A 27,080-nucleotide genomic window follows, 5' to 3' on the forward strand; every position below is an offset into this window, starting at 1 on the left:
TGCAATTCCACCCACGGACAAGCACTGCTAGATCTGGGCCAGGAAACAGCTTGATATGCACTGAAACTCTGCCGCCATCACTAGTGCAGGAGCCCCTGTGCCCTCCCCCCCCAGGCTGCCAGGCCTCATGCTGCATCCATCCCAAGGAGCACAGAGCACACTGCTGAGCTCAGATCCCTTCCAAACACAAGCCTGAGCAGCCAGCTCGCACAGAGCTCACGGGCAGCACGTGAAGAGCAAGTCACAGACTTGATACAACTTGTTAACAAGCTGCCACCTTCCTCACAGCCCTGCCAAAGACACAGGCATCCTCCTTCGCAAGGTCTCAGATTTGCTTTACATTAACCTTTATTTGGACAAGGCGGCCGCAGCAACTCCTCGTGCATCCTCATTCGAAACATGGAGCTTCTGAGAAAAGCTCCTGCAAAACACTACGTGTCAGGACACAGAACTTCACAGGGACTGAGAAACAAACACTTCAGCCAAACATCCTTTGCCACAAGTGGCAGAGAAAACAGCACATTGAGCGCTGAGTCAGAACTCCTCATTCATGTTGCTTTTGAAGCAACCCAGATGAAGCCACGTTGTGCAGCTACTGCTTTCTTTCATGAAGTTCTGAACACTTTCCCAAGGCTCCCTCCCAGGTTTCCCCACTCTCAATACAGCTTATGCTGATGACAGGGTGACTGAATCTAAATCAAAGAGATAATGCCTTTGATAGCTTGCTTATCGTTAATAGCAGCCAAATCATTTTGCTGCATGTAAAGGAGTTAATTTAAACACTTGAAAGAGGAGTACAGCCTTGACGAGTTTCTTTGCCTCTTATTTCTGCTGGCTGCCCTTCCTGTCCGAGGCAGGAGATGTGTGGCAGCGAGGACACAGTGCACAGGTTAGCAATGCCCCAAAACTCAGCAGTGCTCAAGAGAGGAAATCAGGGCAAAGCCAACCTCCGTGCAGAGCAGCTGAGCGCAGCATTCCAAGGCCAGCACCCCACAGCGGTTATTTCACACCACCTAGTGGCACTGGCTTGCCATGCCAGAGCTTCCCACTGCTCCATGACAGTACAGGATTTGCCCATTTAGATCAAACTCACAAAATCTCTCCAAGAAAAGAAAAGCAAAACAAACTGCAGGGCTTACCTTAGTTTTTGTAGTTTAGCACACAGTGGTGCGACGAGAACATGACCAGTAAGAGCCACTGAACAGAAGTATTTATTTTAACATGCAGAGCCACATATATAAAGGTCATCACCATATCAGTGAGCACATCACTCTTTTACCCCATATCTACAGATGTAAAATACTTACTCATTTGCACCACAAAATGAAGTAGCCATGATGTGAAGTCATCATTACTCATCATCTTGGTATTCTCGCTTTGTTACCACGAAGACTAGAAGATTGAGATTAAAATTGATTTCACAAGCTGATTTGTATATTAAATAAAGGGTAAAGAAGAAATTTAGAATACCAAGCTGCTGCTGGCTACAACACATGAAATGGCATAGGAACACTCGTAAAGTGCATTACTGCATCTGAGTAAATTGCAGCATTTACACCTCTTCAAAACAGAGGGCCTGATAAGAAAGGGACAGTGACCAGAGCACAAGTACGTCCTATGGAGAGCTGAAATACATGCAAGGCAGAAGCCTCGTGTCGTTACTCTATAAAAGATACAGCTTAATAATGAGGGCTTCACAAATACAAGACAGAAGGGTTTCTTCAGAAGCCCACAGGGCGCAATGGCAGAACCTCCCACTGAAAGTATTTGCACCACTCGCCTCCTCGGGTTTGCAAAAAGCATTTTCCATGTAACCATTGCCCAGCATAGGCCAGTATTAAAAAAATACAAGATGGTAGTGATAACAAAGCAGTCAGTTTATCACTGGCAGCAGGTAAGTCTGATAAAAATCAACAGGATCCCAGCGCAGCAGGACGTTAAGGTCATGGCTTTCTTCGCCTAGAAGAAAAGAAGGCAATCAAACAACTTTCAGATCTTACACAGCAGTCGTTTTCTGTAACAGCAGTCAATAACTCATTTATTTGTTCTGCTGCGTGCATAAATTTAATGCACTTTCTGTGCTGAGAAACACTACAAGCAAACTGAAGAACTTATTTACCCAGAAACAGGCGAATTCTGTTTTCTTGTTTTTAAAATAGCTTAAAAGTAAGTTTTATTTCAATTTATTAACTTTAAACAAATATAAGTTGCAATTCAATACATGGGAAAACTACAGGATTGACTACAGTACTGTAAGGCTGCTGCAAGGCTGCCAGTAGCAGCAGCCAGCCTGGACAGGGTCTGTGAGAACAGCAACAAACATTTGGGCCCTTACCCAGAACAGCAACCACTCATTTCTGAAACTCCCCAGAACACCTTGCCACTACAGCTCTGAACCCTTTTCGTACAAATAACACACATCACACAAGAGATGAGAAGCTGTGCTTCACTAATTCTTACTATTTGGATTCCAAAGATACTCAGTTTGGGTTGCTTTGGCTTTGTAGAAACCTCTTTACTTCTCCAGCCCTCTCTCCTCCCTGTAAACATGTCTTGCAAAGCTGCAAATTGTCTTCCCCTGAGTTGAACAGGTGACTTCCACAGCACTGCCAGCACCTATCTGCAAGAGTCCAGACCTGGATACTTAGTTCTGTTCTGCAACATCTAGTTTAGCAAGACTAGATCATGTGCAATGTTTCTTTTATAGGCAAGAGATTCATTTTTTTTAAAGATGTCTGGTTGAAGAGTTAGGCACCAACTTCACCAAGTACATCATTTCAACTTCTCCTATAAATTGAGGCTTCTGATCTGGTATGGGTGCTGTGTAACTGCAACTCTGACCCCATCACATTAAAGATGGATGAGAGCCCTGACCAACTCAGATTTATCCATGCACGTCAAGAGGAAGAAAGATTCTTCTGGCATGACTAGAGCCCACGCTTCCTCAGCAGATCTTTTAGCAGTTGCATAGCAGGTAGCAGCTAAAATATTAGCTGCATTCAGGTATGCTATTAAGCATATTCAATGATTCCCTCAGCTGAGGCACCAAAATGAATGGTGAGGTATCTGTAACCTCACGGCAATTTATCTAAAAAGACAAAGATGAAGGTTTTCTTTTAACTACATCAGAATCTGATAAAGGCTCGAGGGATTGGAGAAGGACAGTGCAGTCCTATGCCACTGTCACCTTTGATCCTTCTCCAATTGTGACCTGCCAGGCATGCTACACTCCCCAGCTTTTTGCAGTCCAGCTAAGAGCACTCTGAATTGCTGCAGCAGGACAAGATCAAACCTGACGTTCTGCTCACAGCACTAAATGCCAGAGAACATGCCAGAACACATCTTCTGGGTAGAAGTCCCCTACAGATCTGCACTGCCAGTGTTTCCAACACTCAACAAGCCCGTTCACTTCACAGTATAACAAAAACGTATGCATTGCAAACCTAAAGCAGGAAGGGCAACAAGGTGAAGGGGAAAAAAAAGGGTTGTCTCACCTTAGGAGTTACCAGGAGAGAGAATAATGCACCAAGTAGAGAGGAGAGGCACTTACTTGGGCTGAGCATGATGCTGATATCCAGGTCCAAGGGTAGATCCTGCCCTCATTTCCACTGCCACAGAACACTGAGAAGACACAGATAGACACAGATAGTCAGTCTCTAACCCTGACCCGACCCAGCTACGAACACTACTCCAAGCCCTCATCGAGATCAAACATGAGATATCTCTCCCTCCTTTGTAGCTTACTCTGGTTTCCACATCTGTCCATTCAGAGTCTGCAGCATCCTCTGGTGGATCAGCATTGGAAGGCGACGATCTTCGCTTTCGACTGTAAGACAAGGATGGGGAAGAACAAGAAGATGTTACAGGAATGTCAGTTTCTTTAAAGAATCTGCAAGATTCTCATGCACAACAGAATACATTGTGTAGTTTTTCAGTTAAGTACTTTTTCTCTCAACAGCAGACAGGCCATCAGTGCCTAAAAGCTCCTCAAAGTTACTTTCATATGATTTTGAGTTAGACACAACTACTTTTTACTCAACCATATGGACCAGAATCAGTTACACACCAAGTACCAAAGTTCTACATTTCCAACAGAACCAGAGCCCAAAGTTAAGGGCACAACTCACCCAGTTGGAGATTCTTGCTTCAGAGTCTCTATCTCTGTGAACTGCACAGCCTGTCCACCACCTCTGGTTTTGAAAACATCACCCTGGGAGCCAAAAGCAGTTAAGAAGTTACAGCCATGAGGTTCCTGTGCCAGCTGCACTGTCAGTTTTCACATGAAAACTTAAGCACTTACTGCTACAGCTTTCCTTCAAGTTAGTAAGCATACATCTGCAAGAGTTCAAAACTTAAGTCATCCCCCCAAATTGCTCATTAGTTGTATACCAGGAATTCTGCTATGGAGCATCTGAGCATCCATCACTGCAGCCACCTAAATCAAATACCATTCCAACAAGAGCAACGCTGCAAGGTGAGCTGCAGTCACAAGTCTAAGAAACTTTCATTATAAATGGATTGTTGTGTTTTACTAGAGGGGAAAACAAACCTTCATTACTTTCAAGTAATAAGTATGTGATGACGATGCATACATAAAATAATGACAAAGTTCAAGAAAAGCATTCTCAGACTCTAAAACCTCCCTTGAATTCGACAGCACAAAACTTGCAAGTCCATTCTCTTAGCACATGCAGTCAAACACACCTTTCTGCAAGGCACGAGCCCGTAGCACAAACACATTGCCAGAAATAGGATTCGACAGGGTTATCACAAGTTCACCACGGAGGTGTTTGCTTTACCTTAATTAGTTTTGTTTCAATCTCCCCATCAGAGGCTAGCTCCTGGTGCGTCAGCATGTACTTGTCACACTTAGCTAGTGCCTTTTCACTTGCAGCTGCTACTGTGATGGCATGAGGGACATGAGGCTGCATGACTGTGTCAGTGGGCAGATTAGAAGGTGGCTTATGATCTACCCATCTCTCCCCAGCTGAGCGCGACCGTCTGTGTCTGAGACGAACTGGAGGTGCGTTCTGATCAGAGCGGGAAGAGAATCAGAAGAAATCAGCACACAGTAAGCTTCTCAAAGGATTATCATTAGCAAAACTGATTTTTGCAGGTCTGGTTAAGATGCATTTATCTGAAGATCAAAGCTTTGTTCCTTTCAGAATCCACCCTGAAACGCATTGTTACCGTGAGCCTTGCAAAAATGCTTAATGGATTTTATTTCTGTGCCAATTATTTCCCACTAATTTGATGTCGTTTCATCCAATCGGCTGCATTCCCCACATGGCAGGGTTTCCTCAAGGAGAACATCTTTCTCTTTGGCAGCACGCCTCCCACATTCCCCTGATCTGATTTCCATGAACATATTAACCGACCTGAAGAGATAGATTTGGAAGTGCTTCCACAGATGCACTAATGGATCAAGATGTAATCTTGATGTAGCAAAGGAAACAGATTGAGTATGGCTTTTCAACAGCTGTGGAAGACACAAAGCCTCTGTTTACTCAGAATTATTAAAAGCAGAGAAAAAGGAAGAGTGCCCATTGCTAGCATTACTGCTTCTGAGCCCAGCTGCTGGAAACCCACAAGAAGCAGGAGGTTCACAAATTTGTAACTTACATTCATGAACGTTGCCAGTTGCTCAGGTAAACCAGAAAACAGTTTATTTAAAAACCTGGGTCCTTTCAAAATCCCCAAATGGGCATTTGAAAAGAATATTGCAGGCTCCCTCTGTTCTGTTTGCTCACTAGTGTACAGCTCTCTGTGAATCACAGTGATGTTAAATAACCTGAAGCTCTGAATGCAAATCCCTTCACTGTGCTTTCAGGTGGTGCACAGCAATTGGGATTTCTCTCAGCAATAGAGATGAGGCCAGCTGTGTCCTTTGCAGGTTGAGCTCTTACAGAGCTAAAGCAGCTTCTAAAGATTAAATGTGTCTAGAGATTCATGGCTTCCAAAGTTGTTTTACATGGAAAATTAGGAATAAAACACTCAAGATCTCTCCTCTTTTTAATGGAGAAGTGTAACTCTGCCCTAGAAATCTGGAAATTAAGTCCAAAGGAAGACATTACTACCGGTCACATTTTACTGTGGGAGAGAACACCTCCCATAATCTGATGCTGGTGATTTGTGTTTTAGTTAATTGGAACAGCATCTGTTTAAACCACGTCCCACACTTCAAAGGGCTGGGACTAGCAAACAGCAGGAATTCTGAAAACAATACCCAACAAAGTAAAGCACCATGATAAGCTTCTCCCTTCTTGGGAAGCCCTCTCACGGGCTCTGATCCTGGGAGCAGGATGTAATACAATCCTCACGGATTTACCTGAGCCACTGTGACAGTTACATCACGACAGAGACACCACCATACAGACATTTGCACACAGCAATTTAATGAAAAAGCATCTCTCAACTATAAGCAAAGCCCCCCCAGTTCTACTGCAGACGTGAAACATTGGAAAGACTATTCTAGGAGAGCAAAAGTTAACAGCTACTCAAGTGAGAAATTTGTCCAAGCACTATTTCTAGTAGATATTTGCACGTGGCTGGCTCATAAGACCACCTTTTAAGCTGCCCAAAAAGGACTGTGGTAAATTACAGGCTGTAAGACAGATTTGAGGAGACAGACACAAATTAAAACAAAGACACTTAGAGCTAGAAAAAAAAAAAGGCCCGGTTAGTTCAGAGTTCCTTTCCACAGCTATCTACACACTAACGAGAAACAGAAATGCTTTCTAAAGATTTTTAAATGCCAAATCAAAGATTTAAAGAGTAATAGTGAGACTCAGCTTGGAAACAGCACTGCCCTGTGAGAAATACGTTCAGGGGAAAATTCAAAAGTCTCTTTTACACCCAACGTAAGGAGCAGCTGTGATGGACTTTTGAGCCACACTAAGACTACACGTAGCTTTTGACAGGAGCAGCACTAACCCTGCAGCATTGATCCTCTTCTATCTCTAGCTCATCTCTACGTTTGGGAACCTCAGTGATTCCAGTCCAGCACATCCCTCGCCTTCTGTCTGAGGTGTTACAGTCTCTACTTTGTCCTGGTTCTTGTTGTCTAGTCCTTGTTTTAGAATTGCCACCGGTATGCTTGTGTGAAGGGGTTTTCTGCTCCCATTCCATAACGCAGGAAGCCACAGAAATGCTGCTACAGGAATTTGAACGTCTGTGCACCTGCTGGTTGCTCACGAGCCGCTGGCTGTTAGGAACCTGAGTGATAAAGTTACCAGAATGCTAAAGAGAATGGGAAAGTTAAGACACAGAACTATCAACTCACAAGGCAATAAGACAGTGCCACTGCACGCAGTCGATACTCAGCGTAGCTACCCGAATTTCTGGTTTTGGAGAGCAGTGACAGCACTGAGAATCAGATGTTCTTCAATGCTTAAGGCATTAGGAAAGTAGGAGCACAAATAAAATACAACAATATAAATACAAGAGGAGAAGAAGAATTCAAAGGCAGTTTAAACATCTAAATTCTGTGCTTGCGAAACGTTTTCTAGCCACTAGAGAAAAGCGCTCTGCATTTTAGTTCATTCTTAGAAGTACACTTGTCCCTTTACCAAGAAGTGCTTTAAAGGCAACTTACAGGTACTGGTGGTGGAGAGACTGATCTCTGAATAGGCTTCTCTCTGTCTCTCTCCCGTGAAGGCCTCTCAGGCTTTTCACTCTTCGATTCAGTAACAATGGCCTTCAGCTGCTTCAGTTTTTCATCTTTGACCCAAAGTTTGTTCTGCATTTCCAGCTGCTTTGCAGCTACACGACGCTCCTACAAAGACAAAGAGAAGAAAAGCATGAAGAACTTCACACAAACACAGACTATTTGGGCTACAAGTGTGTAGATAATTCTATACTCTACATGGAAAGATATTCTCTCCCTCTGAGATACAAGCTGGTCAAAGTAATGATGTACCAAACTAACAAGAAAGACTGCCAAGGTTATGTCTAATGCCATAAATACTTTGCTTCCTAAATCAGGGAATGATTTATGAGGAACAGCACTGAGGGCAACAATGAGGGCAAATCAGAGCACTGTCTAACTGTAGATCTGTCAATAGCCCTGAAGAAGTAAACAGTCCTGTAGTAGTGTAAATTAATTCCTCAGACTTTCTTTCCTTACTGGTCACAAAGTGCAGTATCTGAACATGAGTTAACATGAGGACAATGGGGAAAGCCTGATATTAGGCTTCTCCTGACAGCTGCCAGAACAAAAGATTCACTCCTCAGAGAGCCATACACCCAAAAGAACAAGTGCCAGATACCAAAACAAAGTGCACAAGAGAGCTGCTCTAGCTGCATCATGGGCCCTTGAGGAATTCATCCTATCATACAACATTCATAAAATTTAAGAAGAAAACATCTGCTCAAGTCCTCAATTAAAAGCCAAATGCATCTTCACTCTTAACAGCATCAAGAAAACAAAGAAAAAGAAAAACCTTAAAAAGCAATCAAGCTCCCCAGCTCCTTCGGGCAGCTCTCACACAGGGCAGTCTACTCACACACTCCTTCTCCCATTTCGTGGTGGTTTCAGCAACCATGCCTTGCAGCCGTGCCTCCAACCTGCGCTTGTCAGAAACCTGACGTTGCAGCTTCTGGCTCTTGCTCTCCAATTCTTGCTGAAGATGACGCTTATCTTCTTCATAAATTGTAGCAGTTTTCTCTAAAATCTCAACCTGGAAGAAGAGAGGAAGAACTTCGCTATGCCCCCAGTCAACACAACCATCTAAGCCCAGAAATGCAGGTTATGTTTGCTTGTGCTTATGATGCATCTTATGATGTGAAGAAGATTGCCAAGAGCTGACAGAAAAAGCTTTTCATGCTTAGGAGCTGCATAGCTCAGAACAACGAAAGAAAACTAACCTTGTATTCCAAAGTCTTAATTTTCTTCTCCAGGTGTTCTAACTCTGCTTTCTGTCCTGTTATTATTTTCTCTTTCTCAGACAACTTTCCTTGAACATAGTTTTCTTTGGACATAATGTTGGAATCAAGTTCTCGCAACGCAGTTCTGAATGTAAGCACTGCAAGAGATTCAACATCACTTTCTCATCCTTTCTTTCTCCTACTAACTCGACACTACCAGCTACTTCATTACCTCAGTGAAAGAGTTTTTAAACCATTAACCTAGACAAGGTAATTATTCCATATTAGTACAGAAGAAATGCTTGAGCAGCAGTGAGGGCACCAAAAATCGAGCTCTACACCAGTGCTCAAATTCTTACCATTTCTGGCAAACTCCTCTGACAACTTTTGTCGTAGTTTATGGCGTTCTTCCAGGACTTCAATAAGCTTTGGAAGTGTTTGATCATCATTAATATCCAATAGCTCGCATGAAGGCAAGGGAGGAAAGTTCTGCAGAAGTATTTCTGAAGCAGATTGCTCTTCTGTTTCTGTAAGATTTAAAGCCAAGGAAGTCTGTCAGCAAGCTAGAGAACAAAGTTCTCATTTGACAACGCATAGCCACAGATCATTCCACAGAATTATGAAGGAGACAGAGTGTAGAATTATTAATGGGAACTACATGTTTTCTGAATAGATGACAGTACTGAGAAGAGATTAAAAGTGACATTTTTTATTCATTCCTTACAATACCTCCAGGCGAGTCCTAATTTCTAAAGTAAACCCAGAGCCTACAAAAGCATCAAAGCATTATCTTCAACACAATCTCTTTTCCAGAGTTGCAGTAATGGGACCCTGAATTCAGCTCATCAACAACAAAGAATTACTGTGAGAATTGTAGCTTAAACCCAATTACTGTGTAAACAGTAGCACAGCATGAAAAGAGCAATTCAGGTGCAGCTACAACAGTGAAAGCTCACCACTAACAGCTCCTTGTGTGTCCTCAAGGCTCAAGCTTATACTTAAAGAAGCCTTCAGCCCCTAAGAACAGACAAAAAGGCACTTGCTGTGAACACTCTGCATCCTCCTGTTTACCTTCATTAATTGGGCCACCTCGGATCTCCAGTTTCCTGGCCAGCTCCTCCCTGAAGGCCTGGTTCCTGAAGCGCCGGCCCGGCGTTAAGCCGCACAGCGGTCTGTCCACAGGCCTCGCAACCTCCACCTCCTGCGTCATCTCTGCAAAACGCATGACTTGCTGCAAAAGGACAGAGGCAAGCTCAGCAATGCCATAAAACAGCAGCTACCCAAAGCAAGTTTGGAAGTGATATCTTAGATCAACACAAGTTTTAGCAGAGACGTTATCGACATTGAATCTGAAGTGCTTCCCAGCTTGCAAATCTGAAGTACAGCATCTAAAAATCCCTCCCTAGTAACACCTTCCCTCCCCTCATTCCTCAAATCTGACTGTGCAGATATCTTAAGTTCTTGCAAATATTGCCCTAATGGGGATAAAGCACCTAAATACAGCTATTGGGACTGCTGTAAATAAGAGAAACTTCCTATGTTGCACACAAGCACTTTTGAGAGGAAAAATTAAAACTTCGAGGGCACGTTTGCCCTGCATTACATCTGATTGCCTGAAGCGTTCAGACAGTGTAAGTTATCATCCCTGCCACCTACTAAACTAGTACAGTAATTCAGAGCTAGCTGTGAGAGTAGGCAACGATAAGGATTGCAAGAAAGTTACCAGGCTTTCCTCGTAGTCCTCAGCTTTAGGGTTTACACATACAATCATACGCACTTTGCCTTCACCATCAAAATAGTTCTTGAAGAGATGAGTCAGTTTGGAATCTCTGTAGGGCACCATCTTAAAACAAAGCAGAAGGAAGTTCTAGTAAGCTTTTATCACACCAGCTTATTCAAGAGATAACTGAATGAATGGCAGGCTGCATACCTTATTTGTTCCATACTTCTGGTTTTCCCGTAGAACTTCAATACATGTTCTTAATGTCATTAATGACTGATTAATATTACCTTAAAATAATAATATAAAAAAAATCTCTGTAAGCAGCTATTTGCATCATATTTCCAAATGTTGGAATGTTCATTTGTTTTTAAGATAAACTGTCTGTACCCATAAGCCAGTTGTTACTGACAGCCTTTCCAAGTAATCTGAAGCACACACAAATGCAACAAATGCTGCCAAAAACTCCAGTTTCCAAGCTGGAGGATTGAAGACCATCAAATGAGATAACCAAACATCATAACAGAACACTTAATGAATCTTCTCATGGGTTCTTTACCAGGAGACAAGATTAACACGTGCACAGCCTAGCCCATACAACTCACAGGCTGTCTGAACACGGTACATACCTGCTTCTCGCAACCTGTTCCCTTCAGCTTTTGTTCTGTTAGTCCTTTCACTTCCAGCTAGATCAACTAAGGACAGCTGGCTTAAAGTAATCTGTTCCCTCTCCTGTTATGGGAAAGAAATTAGGTTAGGCTAATTATTAGCTCTATATTCTCTGCCTTGTAAGGGGGCACTCGGGGGGCGGGGTGCAGGGGAACATCCCTCACAAACCCAAGCCAGCACATTTAAACACATATTGCACCTTCAGACTAAGATTGTGAGTGTTTTTATAGCCCTTAATAAATGCCTCATAGGGTTTTTGTGAACAAGTTTATCAAATCCTTTGTCTTGTGGCACGAGATAGATTATATTAAGCACTCTTGTCCAAAGCCTCTAAGTCATACTCTTACGTTAAGGTGTTTGGCTCAAAACAGAAGAAGAGTAAATGAAAAAGCAGCTTTGCTGCTCACTTTGCTGCTCTATTTACAGGAAGGAGAGAAACTAAATACTTTAGAAACTCTGTAATTTTGATTCACTTCACCAGAAGTATGTGAGGTTCAATAGCATAAGTTTAATTCAGTAGGCCACGCTGCAAGATTCACCAGTCTTTCTCACTTCTACATCCATCCATGCACACACACACACACACACACACACACACACACACACACACACACTTCTCCTCTAACAGCATGCCCCAGAATTTACCTGCAGCACGTTATCTCCATCTGCATCCAGAGGTGCCTGAGCCAACTTGATCATGAAAACTCCATGAGACCGACTGGATTCTCGATTCAGCTGAGTGTTTGCAATACGCCTCTTCTTTTGTCCTGTTTGGAAGAATGACCTTTCCCTCCAAACTCCTGCTTCATGCAACGGATTTGCCACCTACCAAAGCCACTTTGTTTCCAGCATGGTAAGGCAAACTCCACACGGACATTCAATCTTTTAAGTTACATCTCAAGACCATTTACCTTTCCAAAAGACTTCAAAAGCTTCCTCGGTGGATTTCACCTCTACTTCTGTGCACCCCATGACATACATGTTGTGATTCTGGTCCTCACGAAGCATTTTGGATTGCGGAGGTCTTGAGGGCAAGGAAGAAAGGAAAGCAAAGTTTCAGTGGAGCTGGAGATACAGTAGTATATCATCTCATGCAAGATCTCTTTTATTTAAGTACACGATTCACTCTAAATACATCACACAGCAGATGGAAGCAGAAGTACAAGGACACACACTCAGCCAAGGTTAGTTACACTCCAGCTACTAATTTAGAAGCCACGTTTAATTGCAATTCTTACTGGAAATCATTGGTTTATGTGTGGCAGCTATTGCTTTACTACATGCATATGGCTCATATAGAAGCAAGATGGTTTCAACAGCGTTCTACATTCACTAGTAAAGCAAAGTAGAGACAAGGAGTCAGTTTATTTTCTGCTTCTACTGAAAAAATCACTCTTCAGTAGTGGGAGTAATTTGCTCAGGCACATACATAAAGTCACCATTTCGCACAGGAGTGTTGCAATTGTTCCACCTACCAAAAAAACAGGATTAGAAATATTAAGTCCTTCAGCCCATATCCAAGATCTTTTCATTTTTAATGCACTGCACCTTCCGTAAATGGAGATTATCCAAGGCTTTTCCTAGGCTGATTTCTGGATATGATAAGCAACAAACTAAACCAATTTTCATTCCTATTTAGAAAGCATTCAGATACTCAAACCCATTTCAAAGCAGTACCCTGCAGAACGTTCTGCTTTTCGATTTGATCAACGCGCTCTGTAACCCAAGTAAGGTTACAAAGCAGGCAGGGTTTGTCCAGTGCACTGGGTGCAAGGGGGACAGATCTGCCTGACCTGCACCTGCCTGGAGGACTGGTGCTACAGACACAGGCTGAACTGATACACAGTCAGTAGCTGTCCTGGAATTCCATACAGACTCCTTATGCAGAGTTCATTGGACGCAGAGCCTCCCTGTTGTGTGTGCACAACGGGTCGTGGGATGAAGGTATGTTGTCTCCCTTTCATAACGACTTGTTTCACTCTAGTTTAGGCTTTGCAGATTGGCCATCTCCTTAATTAACCCACGTACAAGGAGATGCACATAACTTCCTTGGACAGATTCGGAATTTTTAAAGATACGGTCAAATAAGTTTGATTTACAGACTGCCTTTCCAAAGATCACAAGATTCACTGGTCCTGGATCACGGCCAAGTAGATACCTTTCCAAAAAAGCATCCAGAAACTATTCATCTCTGTTGCTAAGGAAATGATTGGCACCAAATGGAAATAATACACAAGCTTTTGCCCAATACGCAGTTTTCCAGAGGAAAATGCCAGCTATGGAACAGCCTGCTCTTCAAGCTGTGGTCACAAGCTAGGAATAGCACTTGCAGATTAGCTCTAAGAGACTTAAAACCTCAGTAGGATACAATGCTGCCTAAACAATTAAATATTGACTTCTTTATCTTTCGTTACATTAGGAAAACAAGCACTAAATCTTAGCAGCAACAGAACAACTCAGAGCACTTCAATACCACTGAATGGATTCCTTAGGCATCACCTCATTCTCTGTGATTTTTGGAAGCAATTCACCTGAACTGAGCCAGATTTGCAGAGACTACAGTCACAAAGACATACAATCCTCACAAAAGCTTCACCTCCTTAATTATTATATATAATTATAATAACTAATATAATCATTATTAATATCTAAGTTATTCCCACTAACTTGGGTTTTATCAGGTCAAACGAAGTCTCTTCCAGGAGGTCATAAATGTAGTTGTTGTAGATCTCGATGTAGGAGACAAAGACACTGTAGACATTATCTTCATCAACTTCTTCCACTTTGCAGTGATCTTGCACGTTGATCATATCAGCAAACTCTGGATCCACCTGTCGCCTGCTGATCACACACAGTAAGGGACTGTGATGAGGCACAGCCAGCTACCTTGGCTGAGCAGCCAAAGCACCAAGCTAACTGACAGTTGGTGTGACTGGAGTAGAGAAACACATTAGAAACTAAAGCCAACATATCCAGTTTCAGGTGCACTCAGAAGAATTGAAATAGACAGATCCATCTACCCAGTACTGCTGCACTCAGCTCCAGAAAGAAGCAAAATTTCTGGACAGTTAACATTGCAATCATACACCACTCACAGCCTCTCTATTTTACAAAACATCCTCAAGTTTAACTTCATAGTACTCTACATAAACAGGAGGGGAGTCAACTCTTTACAAGGGTAGATAAAACCATTTCCCCTTGTTCTGCTATTAAGTTGAAGAAGGGAAGATTGAGGTTGGATGTCAGGGGAAAGTTCTTTGCTATGAGAGTGGTGAGGTGCTGGAACAGCTGCCCAGAGAGGCTGTGGATGTACTGTGCATCCCTGGAGGTGTTCAAGGCCAGGTTGGATGGAGCCCCAGGCAGCCTGGGCTGCTGTGAAATGTGGAGGTTGGTGGCCCTGCACGTGATGGGGGGTTGGAGATTCGTGATCCTTGAGGCTCCTTCCAACCCTGGCCATTCTATTATTGCACGTGGTCAAATCATAGCATTATGTGGAAACAGATACCAGAAGAAAAAAAAAAAAAAAAGCCTTATGTTGTTCAATTCTAAAGCTTAGAATCAAAGTATTCCCCTATGCAATTTCCCATCCTACATGGAACATAACACACTAAACTGCCATGAATGTCTTCTGCTTATTTGTTGTTTTTTTTTCTCCCCCCCATAAGAATAAGATAAAGACATCAAGATAACTTGAAACCAGTTTCAGAACAACATTTACAGTAACTCCTTTTTCCTGCACGTTACAACAGTTACTTACTTGCCAGAAGTCTTGGGAACAGGCGTGGCATCTCTTTTCTGCCTCTCTAACAGAGCATCTACTTCACACTGAACATCCACACCATTCTTGTCGTCAAGCTTAAAAACCTGAACAGTGAACATGTTTAGACAATACAGTGACAAACAGTAGTGAACATAAGGTGTTGGCCAGCAAAAGACAAGTGATTTGATCAAGCTGTCTGGCAGCCAGCAGATACCACACCCCCTCACTAACACTCAATCTGCTAGCTAATTCCAAGTAGATTTGACAGAAAACAGGTACTTCCAAAACAGTATTTCACAAAGGCTGCCAAGCTACCAAGGAAAAAGCTTCCGGTATTGTTCCAAATAGATTTGGATTGGGAATTAAAAGAAAGACTTCTGAAGAAAAGAAAACCATCATTTTCTAAGTTACTTCAAATACGGAATGAGATTTGTCTCAAGATACAAAGGTCACAAAATCTTCGCTCAGACTCTTCTTTTTTTACTGAAGTAATTAAGAAATGAGTAACAATTAGAAGGACAGTTAGACCATACATCTTCTTGATGTGCCTGTCCTGAATACCAGGCCCATCTCCGTGGTCCTGCTTCAGAAACCCAGTTTCCTGGGGCTACTTTCTGCTGTTGTTTAACACAGGAGGCATTCTGAGCAGTGCTTTAGGTTGTTGTGAGCAGCAGAGTGGAGAATTTGGTACAAAACTACTCACAAATCTCTTGGCCTGGAATGGTCCTATGCTATTGAAGATCATGGCCAAACACCGTGGAAGCAGCCCTCCATCACCAGGAGATCCTGTCATAGTGTGGGTTTTCCCACTGCCTGTCACTCCATATGTAAAAAGGAGACCTAGGAAAGACAGAAGAGTCCTGCAATCATGCTCACAGCCTCAAAAAGCATCAGTTACATTCACACTGTTTCTTGGGTAAAACATTCTTAAGGAAAAAAAAGACTCCTGCTGAGCTATCTATCAGTAAGCTCACCCCAGTGCAGCAAAAGCCACTCTTAGTCAATACAAGTACTGAGCACCTGCATGAGTCACACTTCAACTGCTAATATCTGCCCTGTTTTGGGATCCTGCATTTGGAAATGAAAACAAACGTAGCCTCTAAGCCCCAGGTGCAGCAGCCTGATTTGCTCTGGCTGTTACAGGGGAGCTTGACATTAACCAGAAACCTCAAGGTATCAAAGTGTGCCTAGGACAAAGTGATTTGTTTCTATAGTCAGTCTTTAGGAGAGTATCTGACATCTTTCCCCTAAAAAATATGTGTTTCTTCACTTAACAGTGCACAAAAGAATTATACCTGGACATACAAAGCATGCACAGAGCAGCTCCAGGGGAAGCTGTACAGGGGAGCTAAACCACAACTGTTTCTATTGCAAATAAGATGTATGTATATATGCAAATAAGACGTATGTACACACATATAAGATGATATACGTATATATTTTATCTAGACAGGATAAGAAACCTTAAGACATGCAAAACCATAACGATACCAAAAAGACACACAGAGACATGGCAGGAAACAAGGAAACCCTTACCGTTCTTCCCACGAATGAGATCTTCCACGAGAGGCTTAGCCACTACGTCAAAAAGCTCCTTTTGAGCCACAAGGGTACCAAACACTTCCTTAAACGAATACTGCGTCTGAAGTAAAGAAGACACATCACCCTAAATCTGAAGTTTCCCTGCCCAGAGGTTCTTTGCTTCAAAATGCTTCATTCTTCTTCCCTTAGCTCAACAGAACAACAAACTACTTGAAGATTACACCCGTGTTTGAACGCACACAGTTGCTCCACTGTAGCTCTTTAATAATCACTTCAGTTTGTATATCGAAGAACAGCAACCTCTGCTTTTCATAGAGCTTATGTCCATCAATAACCACAGTGATCAGGAAGCCTGACCTCACGTGCAAATAGAGAAGCTCACAACCTTCAGTTTCAAGCTCAAGTTTTTGTTTGATCCCCAGCCTTTACACAGATACTGAAGGAATACCAAGGACGCCGGCAACAGATAAAGTCACATTCCAAAGTTTAATATTCTTGCTTTGAAATTTGTGTCTTTTCCCAGCCCAGCCTGTTTCCAATCATAGGTTTGCAACGTACTTGGACAGATCCAGCCACTTTTCTTCAAAACACTTGTAAATATTTAAACATCGCTTCATATCCTTTCAGATTCTCCCAGCACAAACTCAGAAACAAAATATCCTGCGTGCCAGCTAACATTCATTATGCCTTACCCACTGCCTGGGAACTGCTGAGTCACAGCCTGAACCTCTGATTGATCACCTGAGGTGAGCCATGAGTCAGCCAGAGGAGCACAGCTGAAGAAGGCAATTCACCTGTGCTGCCAGAAGGGGTGCAGCCAGGCTCCACACCTCCTAGACCTATTGAAGAGCTGGGGAAGGATCTCTTCTGGAGATCACATCTACTGGTGTTTTGTGGGTGAGCCCAGGATAGGGGTAAGCCATCTATTTATCCTTTTTGTTATCATAGTCTGCTTTGCCTAGCTCTCTTGTTTATTTTGTGATTATAACATCCTAATATTCTTTGATTATACACCCACAGAAAGAGATTCTCTCACTTAGAACTACTGCACTCTGTTGGGAACCTGTGATTAGCCATTTCACAACCAAACCACACTCAGAGCTGAAGCACTCCAGCTCTTCATTCTGAACACATGCCCTAAAGTCCCCTTTCCAGTAAACACAAGAGTTGCTTGCCATAAGTGACCTGCCACCTTCTTCCTACTTCACACCATTTCATCTCTTCAGAACAGGTTGGTTACAAAGAGCCCACAAAGATGAAAGCCAACTGCCTGACCTCATCAGGGTTAACCAAAAGTTAAGGCCTATCACTGAGGGCATCGCCCACTGACAGCCACAGGACACCACCCACCCTGCTAGGAAGCCCATTCCAGCATTTGACCACCTTCATAGTAACTAAATGTTTCCTGATACTCTGATCCTCCACGGCACAGTGCTGTGCTGTTCACGTATCTCACTGGTTACAGGGAAAAGAAACTACCCACCCACTCTCCTCTCTTTATACATTAACTATGGGTTTCCCCTTCAGTACACACAGGGGAATGTAGCTCTTTGCTAAGCTTAAGGACATACCAGACATACCAACTCTTAACTCATTTGTGCCCGATTTTGTTTAGAGCTAGTTTCTAAGAACCAGAGCTTTGTGAACAAAACCTTCAAGAAGTTTTGCCAGTTTTATCTTTTTTCCCCCTTTTGCTCTCACCCTTCCACCCTGCAGAAGCCTTTTTGGATATAGGGAATACAGAAGGACATGGAGACTCTGAAGCCTATCCAAAAGGGCAACAAAGCTGCAAAGGAAAGGAGCCTTATGAGGAGCAGCTGAGGGAACTGGGATTGTCAGCCGGGGGGGGGGGGCTCAGGGGACACCTCATTACTTTCTACAACCCCTGAAAGGAGGCTGTGGTGAGGTGGGGATCAGCCTCTGCTCTTAAGTAACAGCAACGAGAGGTGATGGCCTGAAGTTGCACCAGAGGAGGTTTGGACAGGATATCAGGAAACGTTTCTGCTCCATAAGAGCAGTGATGGAGTGTTGGGGTCACCACTCCCAGAGAAACCCACACAACACAGAGATGTGGCACGGAGGGACATGAGCAGTGGGCACAGAGGGCTGGGCTCGAGGATTTCAGAGGGCTTTTCTACTCTTCTGATCCGTACAGTGATTCTGTATATCGATGCCAAAGGAAGGCAACGGTGCATTTCTGCTCCAAAGGGAACTTGCAACCTCTCTCAGAGCACCGCCTGCACCGGGCCCAAGGAGCCGCGCAGGAACCCCGGCAGTGGGGAAAAGAGCCCCGCGGGCCGTTACCTCCCGGTACTCCCCGTTGCGGAATATCCTGTATCCGTCGGGAGGGTGGATCTGCACCGTGCTCTCGTTGATCACCTCGATGCAACACTCCTGGTCCGGGCAGCTCAGCGGCCGCACCCTGCAGTACACCTGTGGGAGGACATGGCTGAGCCACGGCCCGGCACTGCACGGCCCGGCCCGGCGCCCCCCGGAGCTCCGCACTCACCCCCACGGGGTCCTTCGGGCCGGGCGGCGACGCCTTCTTCAGCGCCGGCCTCCGTGGGGTCTTGGCCCTTCTGGGGGAAGGAACGAGGCGTGAGGGGCGGCCCGGACACCGCGGGGGAGCGGGACAAACCGAACCGAGATGACGGCCGAGGGGCCGGGATGGACTTACGCCGCCTTCATGCTGTGGGGACGCCGATCGCCGCGGGGCCCAAACTCCGCGCTGCCTCACCCGACGGCCGCGCGCCTGTTCTGTTCAAATCCAACCAATCGGCGCGCACGCCCGCGTGGCGTCATCACGCAGCTTTACGTCGGGGGCGCCACCTCCCGTCCCCGCCCCGGGGCGTAGGCTGCAAGCGTTGCTATGGTAACGACGCAGCGCGCCGCCTGCGGTCAGAGCGCCCCCTGTCGGGCTGGGGGTGTGGAGGAGCGGGCCCCGGAAGGGACTGTAGAAAGAGATTTGTCCGAGGCGATAAATATCCTCTATTGCAATCTGCCTCAAAGCTTTTATTTCCAGATGTGAATACAGTGCAATCCACCAAACCGCTTCTCAAGGCCGTCTCCAGGTGAACAAGACGTGTGCTGCCTCAGGAGCAGCACGCCTTCTAATTTGTTCACGCTGGGAGGAACTGGGAAGGCTGATCAGAGTCCAAAGCCAAACTACCGAGCAAAAAAACCAGAATGATGAACATAAAGTTGGCAGAGTCCTAAATCATGCCAGGTTTCTTTCCGGCTGCACCTGTACTCAAGGTAAATAAGCTTTGCAATTATCAGCAATTATCTCCGAAGCAATTATTTTCACAGGCAGAAACAGAACCGTCCAAATCAGGTTAGAATACATCAGTGCCATCACTCTATTAGTTTCCTCTCTTAATGAAACAAACATTGAATTCAACGTGTTGAATAAACAATTACATTCCAGTGCTTATAAATATTAATATCTTGGTCAGCTTTCAAAGGAAAGTTTGTTATCAAAAGACTTAGTAGCCCCATAATATCTTTAACGAGCTGCTGTGTTGTCACTCCAAAGTGCATCTCTTCTACCTTGTGAGAGGTAATTACACACAAAACCAGTTATACACCCGTATGATTACTGAGAGACAGTGCTCCACAGCAGGCATCACTGCATCACGTGTGAGGTTCTGGGTAAAACTGACTGACGGCCCAGTGGCAAGCATCCTCAAAGCCCTGCGGAGCTATTCCGTGTGCTCTTGGAGAAGCAATTCCCTTGGGAAGGCTGTTTGATCCACAGAGACCCGAGGTGCCCTGGGTATTTCCCTAAAACTAAATGTAAGGCAGGCTGTGGTCCACTCCAACCCCACATTGGTTAGGCACTTGGGTGCAGTGTCAGATAGTTGGGGTTATACCCCCAGCACCAGAAACGTTGGGCTCAGCCCTGGGACGTGGCAGCTTGCATTGCATCCATATCCTGCCATGGGGCTCTGCTGCTGATCAGCATCATGGAATCACAGCACGGCTGGGGTGGAAGGGACCCCAAGGCACACCCAGTTCCAACCTGCTGCCACGGAGGGGTTGAGCAGGTCACCCAGAGCTCCATCTCCAGCCTTGGGCACCTCCAGCAATGGGGCACCCTCAGCTCCGGGCAGCAGTGCCACTGCCTCGTTGCCTCTGAGTAATGGATTTCCCCCAACATCTGACCACATCTCTCCTTTCTCAGTTTAAAACCGCTCCCCCTGACAGCAAGGACACCTGTGCCTCTCCATAAGGCAGAACTGGTGAATGCCTCTTGCTCTGGAAAGCATTGGCACGTAATCTCCCTTTTCTGCAGAAAAACCGTTAAAGATTATTTTAAATATTTCCGGTGATGAAATATCAGCTCGATTAAAAGCGTTTCATAACCCATCCCCAGCCTGAAAGCCATATGTACAAACACCAGTGCAATACGTTTCGCCCTCCAACACTGCTCATAGAGCGCACGCAAAGAGTTCACCCCGTGCATCAGCTGCCTACGTTCTGTGCAGCAGCAAACCAGGAACCCCCATCCTGCAGACCAGGTGCCCTACTGCCCGTGCAGCTTCTCCCTGTGTGAGGGTTCTGGTGCCTGGCAGAGCTGAGCAGAGCATCGTGCAATGACCGCCAACCCGATGGCCATGCACGTGCCCATGGGTGCCAGCACCTGCAGCAGCGATGTGGCTGGGAGCCGTGCCTGCCTCTCACTCATATCCATCAGGATGGCTTCCAGCTGGAAGTGCGTGCCAAGGATGCCGCAGACGTGGAACACCTGGTGGCTGTGCCCTGCGGGGAAGCCAAAAGTACTTAAGGAAACTCAAGCTTCGTTCAAACGCGACCGCCAGAGACAGAGACAAATCCCCTCCCGGAGCTGTGTTTATAAATGTGCGTTCTGCCTGACGAGGAAGCAAAGCTCAGCCTCCTGCTGCTTACCAATGTAGTCAAAGTGTCCCGGCGCGAGCCTCTCGGGCAGGTGGGTGGCGAAGATGAAGCAGGTGAGGAAGGCGAAGGCAGTGTGCCTGTAGTGGGCAGCGACCGTGGGATCCGCACAGCTCCGCGCTGCGCACACGTAGAACTAAGGGAGGTGGCGGTGGGACAGAGTGAGCCGCTTGGCCCCCTGCGTCCCAGCACCACCAGCCCCACACCAGCAAAACGCCCACCCCCAAAGACATTCAAGTTCCTCCCAAGCCAAGCCACCAGCCTGTGACTACGATCTGACAGCAACACGCAGCTTCAATGAGTGCAGCGCCTGGATGGGGGCAGGAAAAAGTAACGCAATCTCTTTTCCTGCAGGAGTTTGTTTTTCTTTTTAAAAAAAGGACCTGTTTTCCCAAACGCTTTGCAGGCTGAGCAGCCCCACGTGTGAGCATACCCTATAGAAGAGTGGAATGCTGTCGAAGAGATACGGGTACACAAAGGCCAGCGTGCGGGACGCCTTGCTGAGCCACGGTCGCTCCAGCTCCAGGAACCTGCGGGGAGCAGAGCAGCACCAAGTGAGGCTGCAGCAGTGCTGGGTCACGGCTGCCACCATCGCAGAGCTGCAGCGAGGTGCACGATGCCCTCACCCTCCTGCTACGACTCCCAGACCAGGGTAAGGCCATCTCTCTGGCTGCCACCCTTGGCACGTTTCCATCCATCGCTTATAGGGCACACCAGGAAGCAATTCTTTTTTTATTCTCCTGATCTTGCTGCTGATTTTTGCTGCCGTTCATTTGCTGTTTCCCATCAGTGGCAAACAACTGCCTCCCCTGCTGTTGCTAACTGAGCTTTCGCTCTTGTGCTTTTATCCAAGCTTTAAGAGCTTGGATTGCAAGCAGGATGCACCTGCATTGCTTTGGGACTTGCTGTGCTTTGGACCCTGCCTTGCTTTAGATTTTGCCTTGCTCTGGGCCCTGCTTTGCTTTGGGCCCTGCCTTGCTTTGTGGTAATGCAGCTCTCAGGCTGCAGCCACTGATGTTTGTTAATTAAGCTGTATTGCAGCTCGTGCCTGAGAGGCATGGAACATCTCTGTGCGCTTCTGTCTCACACCCTGCCAAGACTCTGCAATTGTCATTTCGGGGAATGCACAGAGTGACTGAAATCTGAGAGTTAATTAACTTAATCAGTTGCTTTTTTTTATGGCATCAACCTTATAATAGATGTAGGAGCCTGTTGGTTATCATCATACCATATCTGAGGCAGAAAGCCTATGTCTGGATGGGGAGTGACATTCTGCATTGCACTGCCCAGGAAATCAACACTGAAACACTGGAATGGCTGAAATCACACAGTAACTGAAGAGCCACCCCCCAGAATTAAGCAGCAGTGGAGCAGTGGGGTTCTTCTTGGTCGGATCCAGATCTCACAGAACCTCCTGGTGCCAAAACGTGGGGCAGGAGGCCAGGAACAGCACAGGGCCCCATTCACAGGCAGGAATGCCTTCTGCTGCAGCAAGGAAGCACAGACAGGTTTGTCTGCTTTGTGCAGGAGACTCCAAACCCGCAGGCATGAAAGGAGCCCTTGTGGGGCTGCTGCTCCTGTGAGGCAAATCGCATGAAGGTCATGCATGCTCACTGCAGCCCACTTGGCCATGCTGGTCCTGCGACAGAGGTGATCAGCCAGGAATTGGCTACAAAAAAAACCAACAGCCCAGCACTGAGCGTGCAGCTGGAATGCAGCTGAGCCACTGAGATATTTTTTAGACTTATCCCAAACAAATGATCCGAGTCTGCTGGGGAGCCAAATCCCGCACACAAACTGCTATCCGTGTGGTGAGACTGATGCAGGAAGGCTGCAGTCTCTCCTTGCAGCTCTGTAACACAGGGCTGGAGCCATGCACCACGCAAAAATACCTCTTGGGCTTTCCAAAATTAAAGCAGTGGTTCTGCATTCTGTTTGCCACGCTCTCCTGGTGCCAGCATGCAGCAGCACAAAACTCTCTTCTTCCCCTGCCTTGTTACAATACAGCTACCAGACCCAAAGCTCTATTAGTGACACTAATTAATAGTTATGCCGAAGCAATTGGGGAGGTACAGAGAGGGCACGCACCTGGAGTAGCAGGCCAGGCTGGTGCTCAGCACCGTGTTGAACACCGCGATGGGGACATAGCAGCAGTGGAAGATGCTACCAACCCACTCTTCTGGGAACACATATGCTGAATACGCCAGGGCCGAACCTGGATGAGGACGGGAGGACGTGGTGAGGAGCTGCCCTCTGCCCAACAGGGGCTCTCCAAATCCCAAATCCCATTTCACCGGCTTTTGGGCCAGCAGTGCTGCATGGCTGCACCCCAAGCCCTCCCATCCCCACAGAATACATTCCCTGCAGGTTCCTTATCCCGGTCTGAACCCCCCCATCCTCACCCAAGCTGTACATGCTGAGCGCCGCGTAGTCGAAGAAGTAGCAGACGTGCCGGGCTCGGGCCGACATGGGGCTGAAGGTGTGAGCACAGCTGGAGGCCAGTGGGTAGATGCAGCAGCTCAGCAGGTAGGCGAGCAGCGGCCAGGCGGGGGGGTCCCGGCCCCCAGGCCCCCACAGCCGCCCCACCAGCATCCACACGAAGTACCTGTGAGCACAAGGGTGAGCGTCACACCCGGTGCGTCCCCTGCCCCGGCGACGCGGTGACAGCCGTGAGACGCACCATGCAGGGAGGAAGTGTGTCCAGATGTTGAGCGTTTCGTTGGTCATCTGGAAGGCGCTGAGGACACAATCAGCTGCTGAGATCCTCGGGGGGCGGTACCCGCAGAGGATGCCCTGCTCCTGGTACCCCTGTGAGGTACAGAGCGGTGGCAGCGTCCCCCAAGGGGAGGTCCGGCCGTCAGCACCCTGCGTGCAGGGTGAGGGTCCCGCATCCCTCCCAGCCCCAGGGGATGGAAGCTGTCCTCTGACCTTAGGCACTTGGTGGATGCTCAGCAGTCGTGGCAGCTTCAGGCTCAGCATTGCGCCGTCGGGATCGCGGCTCCGTGGGACGGTGCCTCACATCCCTGCCCTGGGGATGGCACCGGGAGTGGTGGGGATGTGGCTGCGCCGTGGCGATGGCTCTGCGCTCAGGATGGGTGGCCTGGGGGACACAAGTGCTGGTGGGGTTGTGGTGTCCAACGCAGTGGTGCCGAAGGTGAGGATGTTGGGGATGGAGGGTAGCACCCCCTGCAGCCAGCATGGGGCTTCGTGGGGTCCCCCACTGCCACTCATACAGGGACAGGGTTGGGGAATGTGGGGCTCTCCCCACCTGCTCTTTCCACATCAGACATAGGGGAACATCCAGCACTTACCCAGCCTGCAGTGTTCCTCCGCTCTCTGCCTGCACCACGGGGCTGTGGAGTAAAGGTGAAGAAAGCTGAATTCCCAGGGTGGAGAGCAGCAGAGCTGTGGGCAGCACCCTGCTATGAGCCCCACTGCACCCACGCCTCCTCCTCGCCCTCCCCATAACCTCCCCGAGCAGGGATTCGTCACACCTTGCTGCTGCACGAAGTGGCCACAGAGCCCCAGCAAAGCCCTTTGCTCCCTTCTCCCAGTGCTTCCCACTGTGTGCCCCTGCCCAGGCTGTGCCCTGATCCCTGCGGATGGGGCTGGGGGCACAGGGGGTGCCCAGAAAGGACAGCAGCCAGGAGGTGGTTAACAAGGGAATAATTAACAAGGTGAGAGAGCAATAAACCTGACATGGAATGAAGTTGGAAATGCCTTTAGTTAAAGATTAGTCTCCAGTTGGGACCTTTCTCTTGGCTACTGCACCAGCAGCATGCAAGTATTTGCATTCTCCACCAGCAAAGGCACAGCGCTCTGCCTGCTCCCGTCCCCACTGATAGGAACACAAATGAGCTCAACGATGGGATGGAACAGAAATACTTTTTCTTATCTTGGAGATAAGAAGGTGCGAGCTGTGTGACGAGCTGGCACCAGGCACACGCTGCGCTGCAAATACACGGGGGTAGCAGCTGGGTTTGCAGGAGTGCAAAATAGGGATGGCAATAAGGATGAGGGCAGGGGCAGGAATGGAGAGAGAGACAGGAATGGGGACAGGGATGGGGACAGGGACACCTGCCCATGCATCCATGCATCTTCTCCTCTTGCCTGGCTAGAAGGAACAGCCCAATGCAAGGAACAGCAATACAAGCATTGCCCCACTGCATGCATAACTTCTCTGAGTGGCATAGGGGTGCTCAGGATGACAAAGTGACTTCAGCGAACTGAGAAACAAACCGAAAATGATGGGTGGCTGCAAAGCTTCCTGCTCCCAGGGGGAAACACAGTGGGTTGGCTGTGGGTGACGCGGTGGGGACAGCGCCTGGGGACGGCTGGAGGGACCCTGCCTCTCTCAGCAGGGAGCTCCCCAGCTGCAACAACCAGTTTGTGTTTTTATGAGCAAAATGAGTCACTGGGCTGAGGCCGCGGGAGCAGCAGGCACACCCTGCAGCCCCACTCCTTCCTGCTCCAAGGGCACATTTGGTGAGACACAGGCAGTGGGGCAGGGATGGGGGACCCTGGTGGGAAGGACGGACATACGTTGAACTGCGACCTCTGTGGCAGCAAGCTGCAAAGCCTGGAGGCGTGCTGCAAACACACCCTTCTCCTCCTCCTCCTCCCGCTATTCCTCCTCCTCCTCTTTCTTCCCATCCCCACGGCCATGCGCGGCCCCAACGCGTCCCCACCGGTGCGTCGGCTCAGTGTGTGCGTGGAGCCGTGCGTGCCAATGAAGGGGAAGGTATTTTAGCTGTTAATTGTTAACTTTCACAGCTTTCTTGGAGCAGCACAGGAGCAGGACCGGCTGAGCCGCAGAGCTGCTGTGCAGGGGCCGCTGGGTGCGCAAGCAGCTCGGAGGTACCCAAGCCGAGCTGGGTACCCACAGCACTTCTGCACCAAGAGAAGAGTTCCATCTGCCCCACGCACAAACCCACACATCCCCGGGCCTTGCACAGCCGGAAAGCAGCAGCGCAGCAGCACAGCAGCCCCTGGGATAGCAGCACAAAGCGCAGCGGCGGAGCAGGGCGAAGCGAGCGTGCCGTACTTACACAGCGGCCGGGCGCAGGGCTGGGCGATGCCGCGCTGGCGCCGAGCTGTTGCTCATCTGTGTACAAACAGAGCCCACATGGCCCAGCGATGGAGCTGCATGGGAGGGGACGGTGGGACGGGACGGGGCCGCCTGGGGACGGATCCCGCTGGGCGCGGGAAGGACGCGGGGAGGTCAGCGCGCACGGTTGGGTTGGAGCCAAGGAGCGCTGGCCGGGCGCGAAGGGAATGGGGGAAAAAAATAAAACCCACAACAAAACACCACCGGAAATCGCCGCAGCCAAACTCTGTCGGATCGCGCTCCGATCGGCTTCAGCCAGGCTGGGAGGAAGCAGGAAAAATGCGCGCTGCCAGGCTGCTCCCCGCGCGCAGCTCCCGGCCCCGCCGCTCTAGCACCGGAAAAGAGCAGAAAGTTGCTCAACTGTCTCCAAGGAGACTGGAAAAGTGCAAAGCGCAGTGTGGGGAGGGACGTGCTGCTGCCCAGAGGTGTCCTCGCATCGCTCCCTTGGTGTTGCGTCGACCCCTGTTCCGCACGCAGCTCTGCGGAGCTCACGGCATTCTTAT

General features: G+C 47.5%; 2 protein-coding genes across 9 annotated transcripts; both read right to left on the reverse strand.

Annotated features, from left to right (window-relative positions):
• Positions 1-1,195: 1,195 nt before the first annotated feature.
• On the reverse strand, positions 1,196-19,259 carry KIF23 (kinesin family member 23). Of its 8 annotated transcripts, none has more exons than XM_042824630.1 (24): positions 19,234-19,259; positions 19,066-19,135; positions 18,861-18,989; positions 16,551-16,656; positions 15,718-15,854; positions 15,012-15,118; positions 13,922-14,092; positions 12,684-12,725; positions 12,166-12,278; positions 11,900-12,021; positions 11,215-11,317; positions 10,796-10,875; positions 10,589-10,708; positions 9,937-10,096; positions 9,225-9,392; positions 8,866-9,023; positions 8,505-8,678; positions 7,595-7,774; positions 6,934-7,215; positions 4,800-5,030; positions 4,128-4,210; positions 3,745-3,826; positions 3,551-3,621; positions 1,196-1,959 (listed from the first exon to the last, which is right to left on the reverse strand). In XM_042824630.1, the coding sequence occupies exons 1-24, from the start codon at positions 19,242-19,244 to the stop codon at positions 1,944-1,946; spliced, it is 2,916 nt and encodes a 971-aa protein (XP_042680564.1). In that variant the 5' UTR covers positions 19,245-19,259; the 3' UTR covers positions 1,196-1,943. The 8 variants fall into 8 exon arrangements, with proteins under 8 accessions (XP_042680564.1, XP_042680563.1, XP_042680568.1 ...); XM_042824629.1 differs by having other exon boundaries at positions 13,922-14,095; XM_042824634.1 differs by lacking the exon at positions 6,934-7,215.
• A 279-nt stretch (positions 19,260-19,538) lies between these two features.
• PAQR5 (progestin and adipoQ receptor family member 5) lies at positions 19,539-24,883 on the reverse strand. Its single transcript, XM_042824744.1, has 8 exons — positions 24,782-24,883; positions 24,399-24,570; positions 24,151-24,278; positions 23,873-24,075; positions 23,559-23,685; positions 21,904-22,000; positions 21,465-21,606; positions 19,539-21,317 (listed from the first exon to the last, which is right to left on the reverse strand). The coding sequence occupies exons 2-8, from the start codon at positions 24,447-24,449 to the stop codon at positions 21,082-21,084; spliced, it is 984 nt and encodes a 327-aa protein (XP_042680678.1). The 5' UTR covers positions 24,450-24,570; positions 24,782-24,883; the 3' UTR covers positions 19,539-21,081.
• Positions 24,884-27,080: the final 2,197 nt, after the last annotated feature.

This window comes from Centrocercus urophasianus, unplaced genomic scaffold (genome assembly GCF_019232065.1).
Source record: "Centrocercus urophasianus isolate 14NV4802_14NV808 unplaced genomic scaffold, USGS_Curo_1.0 seq_23, whole genome shotgun sequence".
NCBI classification, from domain to species: Eukaryota; Metazoa; Chordata; class Aves; order Galliformes; family Phasianidae; genus Centrocercus; species Centrocercus urophasianus.